This window comes from Lepidothrix coronata, unplaced genomic scaffold, assembly GCF_001604755.1.
Source record: "Lepidothrix coronata isolate B3197 unplaced genomic scaffold, Lepidothrix_coronata-1.0 Scaffold61, whole genome shotgun sequence".
Lineage (NCBI taxonomy): Eukaryota > Metazoa > Chordata > Aves > Passeriformes > Pipridae > Lepidothrix > Lepidothrix coronata.
This window is the reverse complement of record NW_016690241.1, coordinates 1,440,690-1,453,872: the sequence shown is the minus strand read 5'-3', so window position 1 is coordinate 1,453,872 and position 13,183 is coordinate 1,440,690. Positions and strand designations below refer to the sequence as shown.

Genomic DNA, 13,183 nt, shown 5'->3' with positions numbered 1-13,183 from the left:
CGCCACAGCAAAGTTTGCGAAGCAGCGCAGGCCACTTGAAAAGATGTTGACGCTAGGTGGCAAAAGTAATGTGCAGTGAAAACCGGCGCTGCTGCGGGATGCGCCTCCCCGCTTCCCGCTGCCGAGGCTGGGCACCGTGGGGGCGGACGGCCGGGGCTCCGCTCCCTCCTGGGCCTCCCTCCGTACATCCCTACATCTGCGCGGTGCCTGCGGGATGGCTGCTCCCCTCTCTGCCCAGATACAATTCCCGGATAAAAAAAACCAATAAACTCAAACATTCCTGTACATTTAAACTTTCGCTTATGCTTCGACTGGCGGGGAGAGGGGAGAAGAAGAGCACCTGGATGTGGATGGCTCGTTCGACCACAATTAGATGTAAAAGACACGTGTTGAGTGGTGAAATGTTGCAAATATCTGGATGCTTGTTTAAGTGCCGGGGGTACCTGTCTGGGTTTGGGGTAGGTGCCACAAACCCCCACTAAATGAACGTGGGCAGCTACAGTCCTGGAACAGTTGAGAAGAGCTGCGCTGAATGAACTCATTAGTGATTTTCTTTTAATTGGTATTACTCAATGCTTTTACTTTCAGAAGTCTTTAAGAATTTTTTTTTCTAGCGCATTGTAAGATAATTTGTGATCAAGACATCTGCTTCAATGAAAGTCACATTTTGCCATGCAAATGCACGTTTCAACCCAATAAAGTCACCATAATAAGGCTTTTAGCATGGCATACCTACAGTGAGGTTATTGTAGCCAAATCCTTTCCTTTCGCATACAAGCTTAATCTGTGCTGAAATGATCTGTTACAATTAAAATGACATTTACAGAGACAGTTACACCTTGCATCCTAATGAATGCGCCTGCGCCTACCAAAGGTGTTTAAACAGAGGGCCCAAACAAAGTGAAAAATTACTTCGAATGACATGCCAGAGTCACCCTCCAACTTTTATCCCCCGCTTCCACCCATCGTTTAAAAACTACTCAAATGGTAATAGTCTCTATCCTCCTTTCACCGCATCAGTAAATTCCTTTCCATGCTTTTGAGATCAAAACAAAAGTTGTACTGTCTGGTGGATATGTAAAAAAAAATAATAAGGTGATGGCTGGTGTAAAGTTGGGCTGGTTTATTCTGTGTGTGTGTGCGCGCGCGTGTGTGTGTGTGTGTGAGTGTGTGTTACGGAGGGGGGAAGTGCTGGAAGGGATTTCTTTAAAAAATGTGCGGACATTGTTGTAGAGGCAGTAGCGTGCGCCGAGGGGAGCTCTTTCTCTCCCTCGCATTGTGCAGGGAGCAGGTGCTGTCTACATTACCATACAGCTGAGAGCACAAAGAACTAACTGATTCAGCCCTCACACAATAACAAACGGCCTTAATGACAGCCACGCGAACGACACACACCAAACTCACTTTTTACTAAGCTGAAGGAGGAAAAAAAGAGAGAGGGAGAGAGAGAGAGAGGGAGAGGTTGCTGGTGATGATAATAATCATAGAGGGGTGCGGGACCCGGGAGGAGTGAATCGCTCTCTCCGGCAGCAGTGGTGGCGGGGACAAGACCCGCGGAGCCCCGCAGACGGGTCCCCTCCACTGGTCCCCGCCGCCAACCCGCCCGCGCGCTCCCCCGACGCCGGGGCCCTCGGGAATCCCCCGTCCCTCCGCAAGCGGAATGCACGCCGTGAGCGGAGCGACGGCAAAAGAGAGCCTCGGCTCACTTCGCCCACATTCGTTGCCCCCCTCCCCAATTACCCCGGTTATGCCGGGGTAGATTCGGTGTGAATTTCATGGGATGGGACTCCCCTCGTTGTGGCTCGCTGGCGTCCACCTCCCTCGTCCCTTTAAGGCCGGATATGCCCCTTGGAGTGATCACGATCACCTAGTCACTTTTTGGGGTCACGGCGGCTGCTTTGCACGTTCCAAGAGGCAATTACAGCCCGCCGTCCCCGGGGCTGCTCTGTGGCGGGAGCGTGTTGCACTGCCTCTCTCCGGTGCAGAGGGGGTGTTACTCTCTCCCCGGAGCAGAAGGGGGATTCTTGCGGTTACCAAATTTGCAGGAATGTAAATGAACACGTTTTGTGAGTGCGGAGGGGAGGGGGAGGAGGGTTGCACATTTTACAGCTCACTGACCATTTGGCGATCCATTGAGAGGAGGGTTTGGAAAAGTGGCTCCTTTGTGACAGCTCTAGCCAGATTGGGGGGCTGCTCATTTGCATCTCATTAGGCATGCAGGCGGCCGGCGGGATATAAGGGCGGCAGGCGCCCTAGGAGAGGCAGATCCTTAGCGCTTCACCCTCGGAGAGAGCCGCAGAGCCGAGCCGAGCCCACTCTCGCTCGGCACAGAGCGGACCGGAGCGGACTAGAGCAGAGCAGGCACCCCCCTCCCCCGTAGGAGCACACCCAGACACGCTCTGTGCGCTGCTGTTGAGACACGGGTTTATTTTTGCTGGCTGGGATTCCTCTAAAAACAAAAGTAAACCCACAACAAGGAAAGAGAACTTCGCTTCCTTTGAAAAAAAAAAAAGAAAAAAGAAAAGAAAAGAAAAGAAGAGGTTCAAGGCTCCGACGTGACCTACCCGCCGCCGCTGCTGTTTGACACCCACCAGCCCCGACGTGCGCAGGGCGAGCGCGACCGCGCAGAGCCGCTCCCGCATCGCACCGCACCGGGAATTATCGCCGCTGCCTCCGCCGCTGCCTCTACAGGGATTTCCAGATCGCCAATTTTTAATCTTCCTTGGGAAGTCTTTTCTCTGCCTCTGTTGGGAATTAAGTTGCTTTTACTTTATTATTTTTATTTTTTCTTCCTGGAGAAAAGGAGGAGCATCGTGGATTGCGAAAGAAAAAGAGCTTAACAGATTAATCTTAGCCCTTTTTTAAAAATATTTTTTGTCCTCTTTTCCTTTCTTTTTCTTTTGCCACCCGAAAGATCTGTCAGTTGCCGACAGGCTACACCTAGAGGTATCGACAGAGAGGAAAAAAAAGTCAGAGACACTCCTGAAAGAAGGAGACCGTGACACTAACTCTTCCAGCTCTGCTGGGGCAGGCGGCTTTGGCCGCTGTGTTTTTTCCCTTACTCCGAGAGACACTTTCCCCTTTTCTCTCTGACGAGAAGTCAAGGGGGAGGAAAGCGAGGGCACCAGAGCTGCACCTCCAAAATGGGAGGTCGGTTCCTGCTGACGCTCGCCCTCCTCTCGGTGCTGCTGAGCCGCTGCCAGGTAGGTGCCCGCGGGGTGGAGGACAGAAATGCTTGCACCGGGGAGGGATCCCTGCACCGGGGGATTCATACACCGGGAGGTCCCGCGGGTGTGCCGGGGACTGTCGCTGTCTGTTGCAGCCGGGAGAAACGGGGAGGGGCATGGGACTCCAGTCCCTCCGCTGCTCGGCCGGTCAGGGTCGGGGTCGGGCGGGGGACTGAGCTGCTCGGCGGGCTGACGGCCGCTGTTACTGCCCCGCAGGTCGGCTCCTCCGGGGTCTTCGAGCTGAAGCTGCAGGAGTTTGTCAATAAGAAGGGGCTGCTCAGCAACCGCAACTGCTGCCGCGGGGGCGGCCCCGGCGCCGGCGGGCTCCAGCAGTGCGACTGCAAGACCTTCTTCCGCGTCTGCCTCAAGCACTACCAGGCCAGCGTCTCCCCCGAGCCACCCTGCACCTACGGTAGCGCCATCACCCCTGTCCTCGGCGCCAACTCCTTCAGCGTTCCCGATGGCGCGGGCGGCGCCGACCCTGCCTTCAGCAACCCCATCCGCTTCCCCTTCGGCTTCACCTGGCCTGTAAGTCGGGGGAGATGTGGGAGGGGGTGGCACACATCCATCCCATCCCATCCCATCCCATCCCATCCCATCCCATCCCATCCCATCCCACGTGCCTGGCCACCCCAGCTGGGAAAGTGTCTTTCCAAGGGGCTACCAATCCCTTTGAAGTGTCAGGGTAGGAGAGAGACAACGACTGATAACTCCCGGGGACTGGTGGTGTTGCCCCTTGGGCCTACCTGCTCTCATGCTCTCCTGGTGGGTTGTTTCTGTTCCTTCCTTCCACAGGGCACCTTCTCGCTCATCATTGAGGCTCTGCATACGGACTCACCTGATGACCTCACAACAGGTAAGTGTCCCAAAACACACTTTTCCCCAGAAAAATCCCAGCCCTGCAGCCCTACTTGGCCCCTCTCTCTGCAGTGTGCAGCACATTCTCCTCTTTGGTAGACCATGGCAAGAGAGGTCAACCTGTTGGCATGCAGCCAATGTCATCCTGACTCTGCAGTTCCCCTCCCATCAGACAATCCCATTTGAGTGTCTTCCTATGCCCCTGCCTGCTTTGGGCTCCCTAATCATTCCTCTCATCTCCTCTCCGCTTTCACACAGAAAACCCTGAGCGCCTCATCAGCCGCCTGGCCACCCAGAGACACTTGGCAGTGGGTGAAGAGTGGTCCCAGGACCTGCACAGTAGTGGCCGCACTGACCTCAAGTACTCCTATCGCTTTGTGTGTGACGAGCACTACTACGGAGAAGGCTGCTCTGTCTTCTGCCGCCCCCGGGATGATGCCTTTGGTCACTTCACTTGTGGAGAACGTGGCGAGAAAGTCTGCAACCCAGGCTGGAAAGGCCAGTACTGCGCTGAGCGTGAGTATCCACTTTATTGTCTCCTTGGGTGCCAGTTGCAGCAGTGTCCCCTGAGCTCTTGGGGTTGGCAGAGAGAGGATGTTTCTCTTAACTTCAGGCCCCCAGGCCTCCCAGGAGAGGGAGAATCAAGCAATGGTTGTTGAAGTCTGGTTCTGTGCACAGGCCTTACCAGTGTGGGGCATGGGAGATCCTCAGCATTGCCCCTTTTCAAGCCAAAAAAATATTGGTGTCAACATTACACTCTTGCTCATTTGCTTTAGCCCTGATAACAAAATGTTCAGCAGTTGCTTGAGGGTTTATTAAAATATATCAGGACTACTTTTAATACTTATCCACCCCTTCAACCATGTGACTTTGATATGACCATCTGCAGGGTACAATGGCTTCAGGGGAGGGAGGTAGGCTTTGACAATATCCATATGTCAGGCTTATTGGTAGGCTTGTTACAGACTGATCTTTGTATTGAGAAAAATATTGGAAGGTCCAAGATAATTCCCGTGGCTTCTAGACTGTACATTTGTCTTTTGGGGTACTCATGCTGCCACTAACAGATGGTTGCACCTGGGGCCACAAAAACATTCAACTTCTTCTCCATCTCTCTTCTCTGCCATTGCCGTGATCATTGCTACTAATAAAGTAGTGAGGGACAGGAAACACACACCTGAGCTTGAAGTTTTTGAGGAATGTGGTGTGTTGATACAGAAGGAAAATCTGGGACAGTAGGCAGGTCACAGAGAGGATAGTCAGGGATGTCAGATTCTTTCAGGTTGTACAAGATTACCGCCCTTTGTAGATACACAGAGGTGTACACCCAAATGTGCACACAGAGCTCCTGCTGCAGCTTGCGATGGCATTCTCTGTTTGTGTGTATACGTGGATCTGAAATATGCTGGCAAATGACATACTGGGCGAGTGCTTCTCTCCAGTCATCAAAGGGCCAGGCAAGAAGGGAGAAAACAGTTTTACCGGCTGTAAAGCAGCCACTCAGTTTTCTTGTCTTTTTGTTTCTGTTTAAACACACCTGCACTGTGGTATGGAACAGTCCCAGATTGATTTTTCACACCGTTAGTGACTGCTAGGATGCTTTTAGAAGTTCATGGTACAGCGTTGCACAATAAACAGCAGGCAGAGGGGCTGCATTTCCTTTGATAGTGTTTTAAATGGGAGCTACAACCTTTCCCATGATCAAAAGTGCCCAGCCCAGTTGTGTCAAGGGGTGGGGGAAAAGGAAGCATTTTGATAATGAGCTCTTTTGGGGCTGTCAGCACATTCAGATGCCTCTATACCTCTGCTATTCCCATAGCAAAGCAGAAGGCTGTCCATCTTTCTTGACTCATTATGTACACTTTTCTCTGTTTTCCCTCTCAGAAAAAAACCAGATTATAACACCGATGCAAACGTACTAGCAGGGGAGATGTGTTTATGTGTGCATGCAAAAAGAATGTTTTGCCGTTACTGAGTGGAGCAGCCAGTTGCAGATTGCTTCCCGTTGCCTTGCCCCTAGCTCCATTCTTTCCAACTTGGAGGCGATCTGATTATCAGCGCCGATCCTTTCTTTCTTTTTCTTCCCCCCCTCCCCGCCTTTCCCCTCGCATGCCATTGTCTCCGGCTGGCTTTGTTGAATTAAAACTTTGCAGTGCCTGCTTAATGAGTTCCATAACCAGGCGAAGTAATGAGCAGAAGTCCCTTTTTTCCCTTCTCTCATCCTCCCTCCCGCTGGCTCGCTTACCTCTTTTACCAAGGCTGCACCCACCCGCCCGCCCCTTTTCGGAGTGGGCCGGAGGGGGGAAGGAGGGAGGAAGAACTTTAGACTTATTTATTTGAATAAGAAAAAAAAAAGTTTTTTTTTCAGCGAAATCACGCGCGTGCCATAGATTAGCTGTGGGCAGGGATAGGCTGCCCGGTCGCCGGCCGACGGCCCCATTGGCTCCGGGGCCGGGGTATTGTTGCAGTGGGGCAGCTGCTGGGAGAGAATAGACAATAGAGCAGCTGTCTTGCACTGGCACCCTGCACACCAGCTGTCCACTCTTATCTGCACACACACTTTCGGGGGATATTAAGAGGTGGAGCTGTGTGCATAGAATTGGAAAAAAGGACTTCTGACCCTCACTGGGAAGGGAAGGGGGGTGAGGGGCTGTGGGGAAGGGAGCAATTGTGAGCCCTCTTTTGTCTGTGTGCAACTGTATTAAGAAGAATGCTCATCCCCGGTAATAAGTAAAGTGCCCAGTTACGGGGCGAGATCAATACTCCTGCAGACTCCAGAGATTAATTCAGCTGTACTTAACTGCCCCGACCTAGTAAAAGGGACTCGCTCCCCACCCACAAGGTGCTCTCCTAATCAGACTTGTAAAAGAGAGTTGTTTTGGCACCAGTGCTGATGTCTTTCCCTGCTTGGTTTGTTTACAGCAATTTGTTTGCCTGGATGTGATGAGCAACACGGATTTTGTGAGAAACCTGGGGAATGCAAGTAAGTTTTCTGCTCCCCTCCTGCTGCCTTCTTTGTCTTTTAATGTTGATTCTCAGGTGTTAAGTAAGCCACTGAACACTTGAACGGTCAGTTTAAAGGCCTTTCTTCATATTAAATGGAAATCTGAGAAATCCAGGTGATGCCAGATCAAAGTATAATTCTAGAAGTCAAACATCAGTACTATTAATAATAACCTAATGAGTTTACAGTGCCTAAGGTTTAGCTGTTTGTTATTAGAGTAAACAAATTAACTATCTGGAACCATGGCTCTATCTTAGGAAGTGGAATAAATAGCTGGGACCAATGAAAGCTGATGCTACGATTGGACTTGGTGACTTTCCTTGATGAAGGATCACTGAGGGCTTTTAGAAAACTTGATCCCTGGCATCAGTGTGTTTGCAGAGTTTGTGATAGGGTTTCCAACTGTGAGAAGTCTAAATCTGACCAGACTTTGTTGTCGTTTTTTCTTTTTTTTTCAGATGCAGAGTGGGTTGGCAGGGGCGATATTGTGATGAGTGCATCCGATACCCAGGCTGCCTCCATGGTACGTGTCAGCAGCCCTGGCAGTGCAATTGCCAGGAAGGCTGGGGTGGCCTTTTCTGCAATCAAGGTGAGTTCTCAGTCCTTCCCTCAGTGTCTCTTTTAAAACCCAGAAAGCCAGTGGGTATTTCCAACTCACCCACACTGTGCTAGCCCTGCAAAGTAGAAAGTATCTTGACTACTTTCTTTAAAAAAAAAAATAATCTTTTTCAGACCTGAACTACTGCACCCATCACAAGCCCTGCAAGAATGGTGCCACTTGCACCAACACTGGTCAGGGGAGCTACACTTGTTCTTGCCGCCCTGGGTACACAGGCTCCAACTGTGAGATTGAAATCAATGAATGTGACGCCAACCCTTGCAAGAATGGTGGAAGCTGTACTGTAAGTTTGAGTAGTTTGTGTCTTCTGAAACTCCAAGGGAGGAGTTAATGGCAGTCTTACTAATTTTCAAAATCCCTTTTTGGATTTCAGAGCAACTTCAGTTAAATATTTTGATAATTTCTTGTTTCTTCCCCCCAGGATCTCGAGAACAGCTATTCCTGTACTTGCCCCCCAGGCTTTTATGGGAAAAACTGTGAGCTGAGTGCAATGACTTGTGCTGACGGACCATGCTTCAATGGTGGGCGATGCACTGATAACCCTGATGGCGGTTACAGCTGCCGCTGCCCACTGGGTTATTCTGGGTTCAACTGTGAAAAGAAAATCGATTACTGCAGTTCCAGCCCTTGTGCTAATGGTAAGGCCAAACATGCTACAGTAGTCTTCTGAAAGGAGACCATACTTTGAGTATAGATTTACTTTGGCTTCTGTTCTGAAATTCGTAACAAGGCCGATCAATCATAGAATCATAGAATGTGTGGAAGAGACTTTAAAGAACATCTAGTTCCAAACCCCTGCCATGAGCAAGGACACCTTTCACTAGACCAGGCTGTTCATAGCCTCATCCAGCCTGGCCTTGAGCACTTCCAGGGATGGGACATCAACCACTTCTCTGGGCAAGTTGCTCCAGTGCCTCACCACCTTTATAGTAAAGAATTTTTTCCTAATATCTAATCTAAACCTGCTCTCTTTAGGTTAAAGCCATTCCTCCTTGTCCTATCACTATACGCTCTTGTAAAAAGATCCTTGTCATGTCAGTAGTTGACTCGGTGGAGGATCTGTACTAAGAAAGCAGTGGTGTGGTTTGGGCCACTGCTGCAGATTGCATTTTCTCAAGGGATGGCTGTGGCCGGGTAACTTGGCCTGAAGCTTCATGCATGAAAACGTGGAAGATTATACTTGCAAATGTTTTGCTAAGAGTCTTTGAGGTCTGTGGATGCAAATGCCAAACTAGTGCTAAATTTTATTATTTGTAATCTGGTAACAGTAATTTCCCTGTTTTGATTAAACTAGTGAAGACTTTCTTTACTATAGTCCTCCTCATTCACTGACACTCAAACTCTGTAACATGAGACTGTGGTGTTACCATGACCTGGACCAACTTTGTTGTCCAAAACAAAGTGAAATATTAAAAAGGCGAATAGGACTGAGAATGAAAAATAAATCTGTAAAAGAATCTTTCTTAAACAAAAGTACTTTTTATGGTAAATCAGATTTGGCAAAGTTTGAGCTAACTCTCAAAGACAAAGCTTTCCTCAGCTGATTGTGACAGTTGCCCTGAAACAGCAAGTGGGAGGCTGTTGCGTCTGGCTGCCCACCACTCAGTGCTCATCCCCCTTGATGTCTTGCAGGAGCCCAGTGTGTCGATCTGGGGAACTCGTATATATGCCAGTGCCAGGCTGGCTTCACTGGGAGACACTGTGATGATAACGTGGATGACTGCGCCTCCTTTCCCTGCGTCAATGGAGGGACCTGCCAGGATGGTGTCAATGACTATTCCTGCACCTGCCCCCCGGGATACAATGGGAAGAACTGTAGCACCCCGGTGAGCAGATGCGAGCACAACCCTTGCCACAATGGGGCCACCTGCCATGAGAGAAACAACCGCTATGTCTGTGAGTGTGCCCGGGGGTACGGCGGGCTCAACTGCCAATTTTTGCTCCCTGAGCCACCTCAGGGACCGGTCATCGTTGACTTCACTGAGAAGTACACGGAAGGCCAGAACTCCCAGTTCCCCTGGATTGCCGTCTGCGCTGGAATTATTCTGGTTCTTATGCTGCTGCTGGGGTGTGCTGCTGTGGTCGTCTGCATCAGGCTCAGAGTGCAGAAGAGGCACCACCAGCCTGATGCCTGCAGGAGTGAGACTGAGACCATGAATAACCTGGCGAACTGCCAGCGAGAGAAGGACATTTCCATAAGTGTAATTGGTGCCACTCAGATTAAAAACACAAATAAGAAAGTAGACTTTCACAGCGATAACTCTGATAAAAATGGCTACAAAGTCAGATACCCATCAGTGGATTACAATTTGGTGCATGAACTCAAGAATGAGGACTCTGTTAAGGAGGAGCACAGCAAATGTGAAGCCAAGTGTGAAATGTATGATTCAGAAGCAGAGGAGAAAAGTGCAGTACAACTAAAGAGGTATCTCACATCTGAGCACGGGGTGCAGCTTGACTTTGATGGGGGGTGTGTATTTCTCATGGGTAGCATTAAGCAACAGCCATCTGACCTGTTTTTATTCTTTTTGTCTTCAATAGTGATTCTTCTGAAAGAAAGCGACCAGATTCAGTATATTCCACTTCAAAGGACACAAAATACCAGTCAGTGTATGTCATATCAGAAGAGAAAGATGAGTGCATTATAGCAACTGAGGTTAGTATACTGCCTGGTGGTTGGAACAGTAGAGAAAAGTCTTGGTTCACAACTGTCATCCAACACATGTCAGGGCAGCTAAAATTTTTCATGGTGCCATAGTGGTTTGTACCTGTTGAAATCCAGCCAGCCTGAGTTTGCCATGCTGTGGATGTTGTAAAGACAAGCTCAGAGACTTGCTGTTGTGGATGTTGTGGGTTTGACAAGTTTTGTAGATGAGGGTACAACGACAGTGTGGTTGTTGTCTGCTGACCTACCTCATAGTGCGCTTCATTCAGAGTTCTGTCCCTCTGCAACCTTACAAATCTCTTTGTGCTTTTCATTAACCTCTCCCGATCTCTGCTTGTGTTTTCTCTTGCCAGGTGTAAAACAGAGGTGATATGGCAAAATGGTTGTTCAGAACAATTTCAGAGGAGACGTGCCCCAATGAATGCTGCTGAAAGAGGAATGGGAGATAGATTCCTTCACTGACTGCTGCTGAGAAACTAAATTCAGGCTTGAGCTGGTTCTCTACTGAAGTTAGCAAAGTGACTGCAAAGTAAAGAAACAAGATGGACACCAGGCAAGGGTCTGTGTTCAAGGATTACTGTTGCACTGCCTTTTATGAATTTTATCATTGCACTATGGTCAGTTGCTTTTCTATATATATTTAAATGAATGGACTTACTTACTACATAAGAAGCATGCACTGCCTGAAGTGTATATTTTGGATTATCATGAGCCAGTCTTTTCTTGGATTAGAGACACAAACACTGCCTTTATTGTCTTTTTTGATACTAAAATGTGTTTTTACTAGGTGAGAAAAAGTGTGTTATTTTTTTTAATCTGTAAAAATATTTTCATGATAATTGTAAAGCTTGAGTATTTTGTGATGTTCATTTTTTTATAATTTAAATTTTTGGTAAATATGTACAAAGGCACTTCGGGTCTATGTGACTATATTTTTTTGTATATAAATGTATTTATGGAATATTGTGCAAATGTTATTTGATTTTTTTTTACCGTTTTGTTAATGAAGAAATTCATTTTTAAAATATTTTTCCAAAATAAATATAATTAATGATAAACAGAGTGCCATGTTTATTCAATAACCAGTGATGAACTGACTGAATTTTGCAACCAGGCATTTGACAGGCTTCTGTGGACTCACAGGTGCATTGGGTAGGACTGAAACCTATTACAAAGGCTGGGAAACAACCTGTGTGTAGACCCTATTCTTTTCCCTCCTAACCTTCTGAACTGTTAACCCCATGGTTCTGCTCACTCTTACCCCAAAGACAAATGTCAAAACCTTGAGTAATGTTTGCTCAGTTATATTGAGCTATATGTGTATATAAATGCATATGGCATCACTTCTTGAGGAGGAGCAAGAGTCAAATGCACTCCATTGCAATCCAGACATAGGGCTTGTCATGACTCAACTCTTCATTTCTTGCAACCTCAAACACTTGTTTGGTGTCCAGGGGAGTTTGGGACACACGAGTGAGGGCCCCTAGCTCAGGTCCTTGTTGTGCACCCATGGGATGTGAGCTCTCTCAGTCATCCCTCCCAGGGAGTGGCACTTCCCTCTCCAGGAAAGAATGGCCAATGAATTGATTGGTAGCCACAACTTTGCTTGCTATGGTACCTGTCTGAAGTATTAGTTGGATCTTTGGTTTCTGCTTTGCTCCTGGTGCCAGTTGCCTTCATAGTAAGACAGTGTGACCCCATCTCCCTGAATGCTCAGGCAATTTCCTCAGTTTAGTTTGCCTTAACTAAGTTGCTTTCATGTTATGCTGCATGTTAATCAGCAGAGGCCAATAATTTTATTTCTCTGTATTTCCTCTTCTTCTCAAGCTTTATGGAGCAGGCTTCTCTCTTACGACGTACTGCACTTTGCACAGTCAGTGCCACGGTCTCACCTGGGCCCTCTTAATGCTGTAGAAATAGCAGTAATGGAAGGAAGGCCATTGGTGGTTGAGCATCTCTGTAACGTCAGGTCTTTTGTTCTACAGCAAGTACTACTTTAAGATAGTGTCAGGTAAAGGTTTGGAAAAGCACGCAGCTTCTTGCTTTTGTGAAGAGGCACATCACTGGCATCCACCTATCTTTGTCTAAAAATAAAACAGCTTTGGAAAGCTCGGTTTGTCCAAACGTGCTATTTATCAGCAATGCTGAGCTTGGAGAGTGAGCAAAAACGTACTGTGGGCAACAGGAAAGGCATGGTTCCACCCTTCTGAAGCACATTCTGAAATGATGGGTACACAGATCAGCCCAATGGCTTCTTCCATTTCTGTCTTGAGCAGGGTTGGGGCTACTGTCACATGCAGGATTTATTTCTTCTACATCCCCCAAACCTGACGGGGTGTGTATACGGGGCTCCTGGTGAGCAGAGAAGTTCGAGGTATGCAATTTGGAGCCCTGAATCCACACTCCTCGCCTTTTGTATCTGGGCCTTCCTGGGATACAAAATGGATGATTCTGGGCAGGGGGTGGAAGTTGTGCATGTCTTTACTTGAGAGAGAGGGTAGCAGATGCAGGTGCAGAGTCATGTGTGCAGGTGGTGTACACTGTGGGCTGGGGGTAGTGATGGGGCTGTGCTCACTCCAGGACAGGACCTCTGCTGCCAAAGAATGGCTGGAACCTCCTGGTCAGCAGGGTCTCCGTAAGGCATCCTCTATCTAAAATGAGAGGAGAGCCTGCCTGGGGAGTCCATTGAGCTGGGACAGCTGAGAATTCAGGGCCTGATCCAAAGCCCATTAAATTAATGGAAAGGCTCCAGTGAACTGCAGGGACACATGGCACCGTGCCCCCCCTGACACAGCACATCTCTGTCTCTC

The 13,183-nt window shown here is 48.5% G+C and overlaps 1 protein-coding gene across 1 annotated transcript; it reads left to right on the top strand.

Moving 5' to 3' along the window:
* The first annotated feature begins 2,287 nt into the window (after positions 1-2,287).
* On the top strand, positions 2,288-11,404 carry DLL1 (delta like canonical Notch ligand 1). The gene is made up of 11 exons (XM_017817445.1): positions 2,288-3,203; positions 3,444-3,755; positions 4,023-4,083; positions 4,344-4,601; positions 7,008-7,068; positions 7,548-7,678; positions 7,822-7,991; positions 8,130-8,346; positions 9,341-10,133; positions 10,250-10,364; positions 10,727-11,404. Exons 1-11 carry the CDS (start codon positions 3,144-3,146, stop codon positions 10,730-10,732), a joined length of 2,184 nt encoding a protein of 727 aa, XP_017672934.1. The 5' UTR covers positions 2,288-3,143; the 3' UTR covers positions 10,733-11,404.
* Positions 11,405-13,183: the final 1,779 nt, after the last annotated feature.

Excerpts from the sequence above, each read along its gene's own strand:
- DLL1 (XM_017817445.1), top strand. The coding sequence starts at position 3,144 with ATGGGAGGTCGGTTCCTGCTGACGCTCGCCCTCCTCTCGGTGCTGCTG. Across the intron at positions 7,992-8,129 it reads AGAATGGTGGAAGCTGTACT|GATCTCGAGAACAGCTATTC; the intron begins GTAAGTTTGAGT and ends TCTTCCCCCCAG. Across the intron at positions 10,134-10,249 it reads AGTGCAGTACAACTAAAGAG|TGATTCTTCTGAAAGAAAGC; the intron begins GTATCTCACATC and ends TGTCTTCAATAG.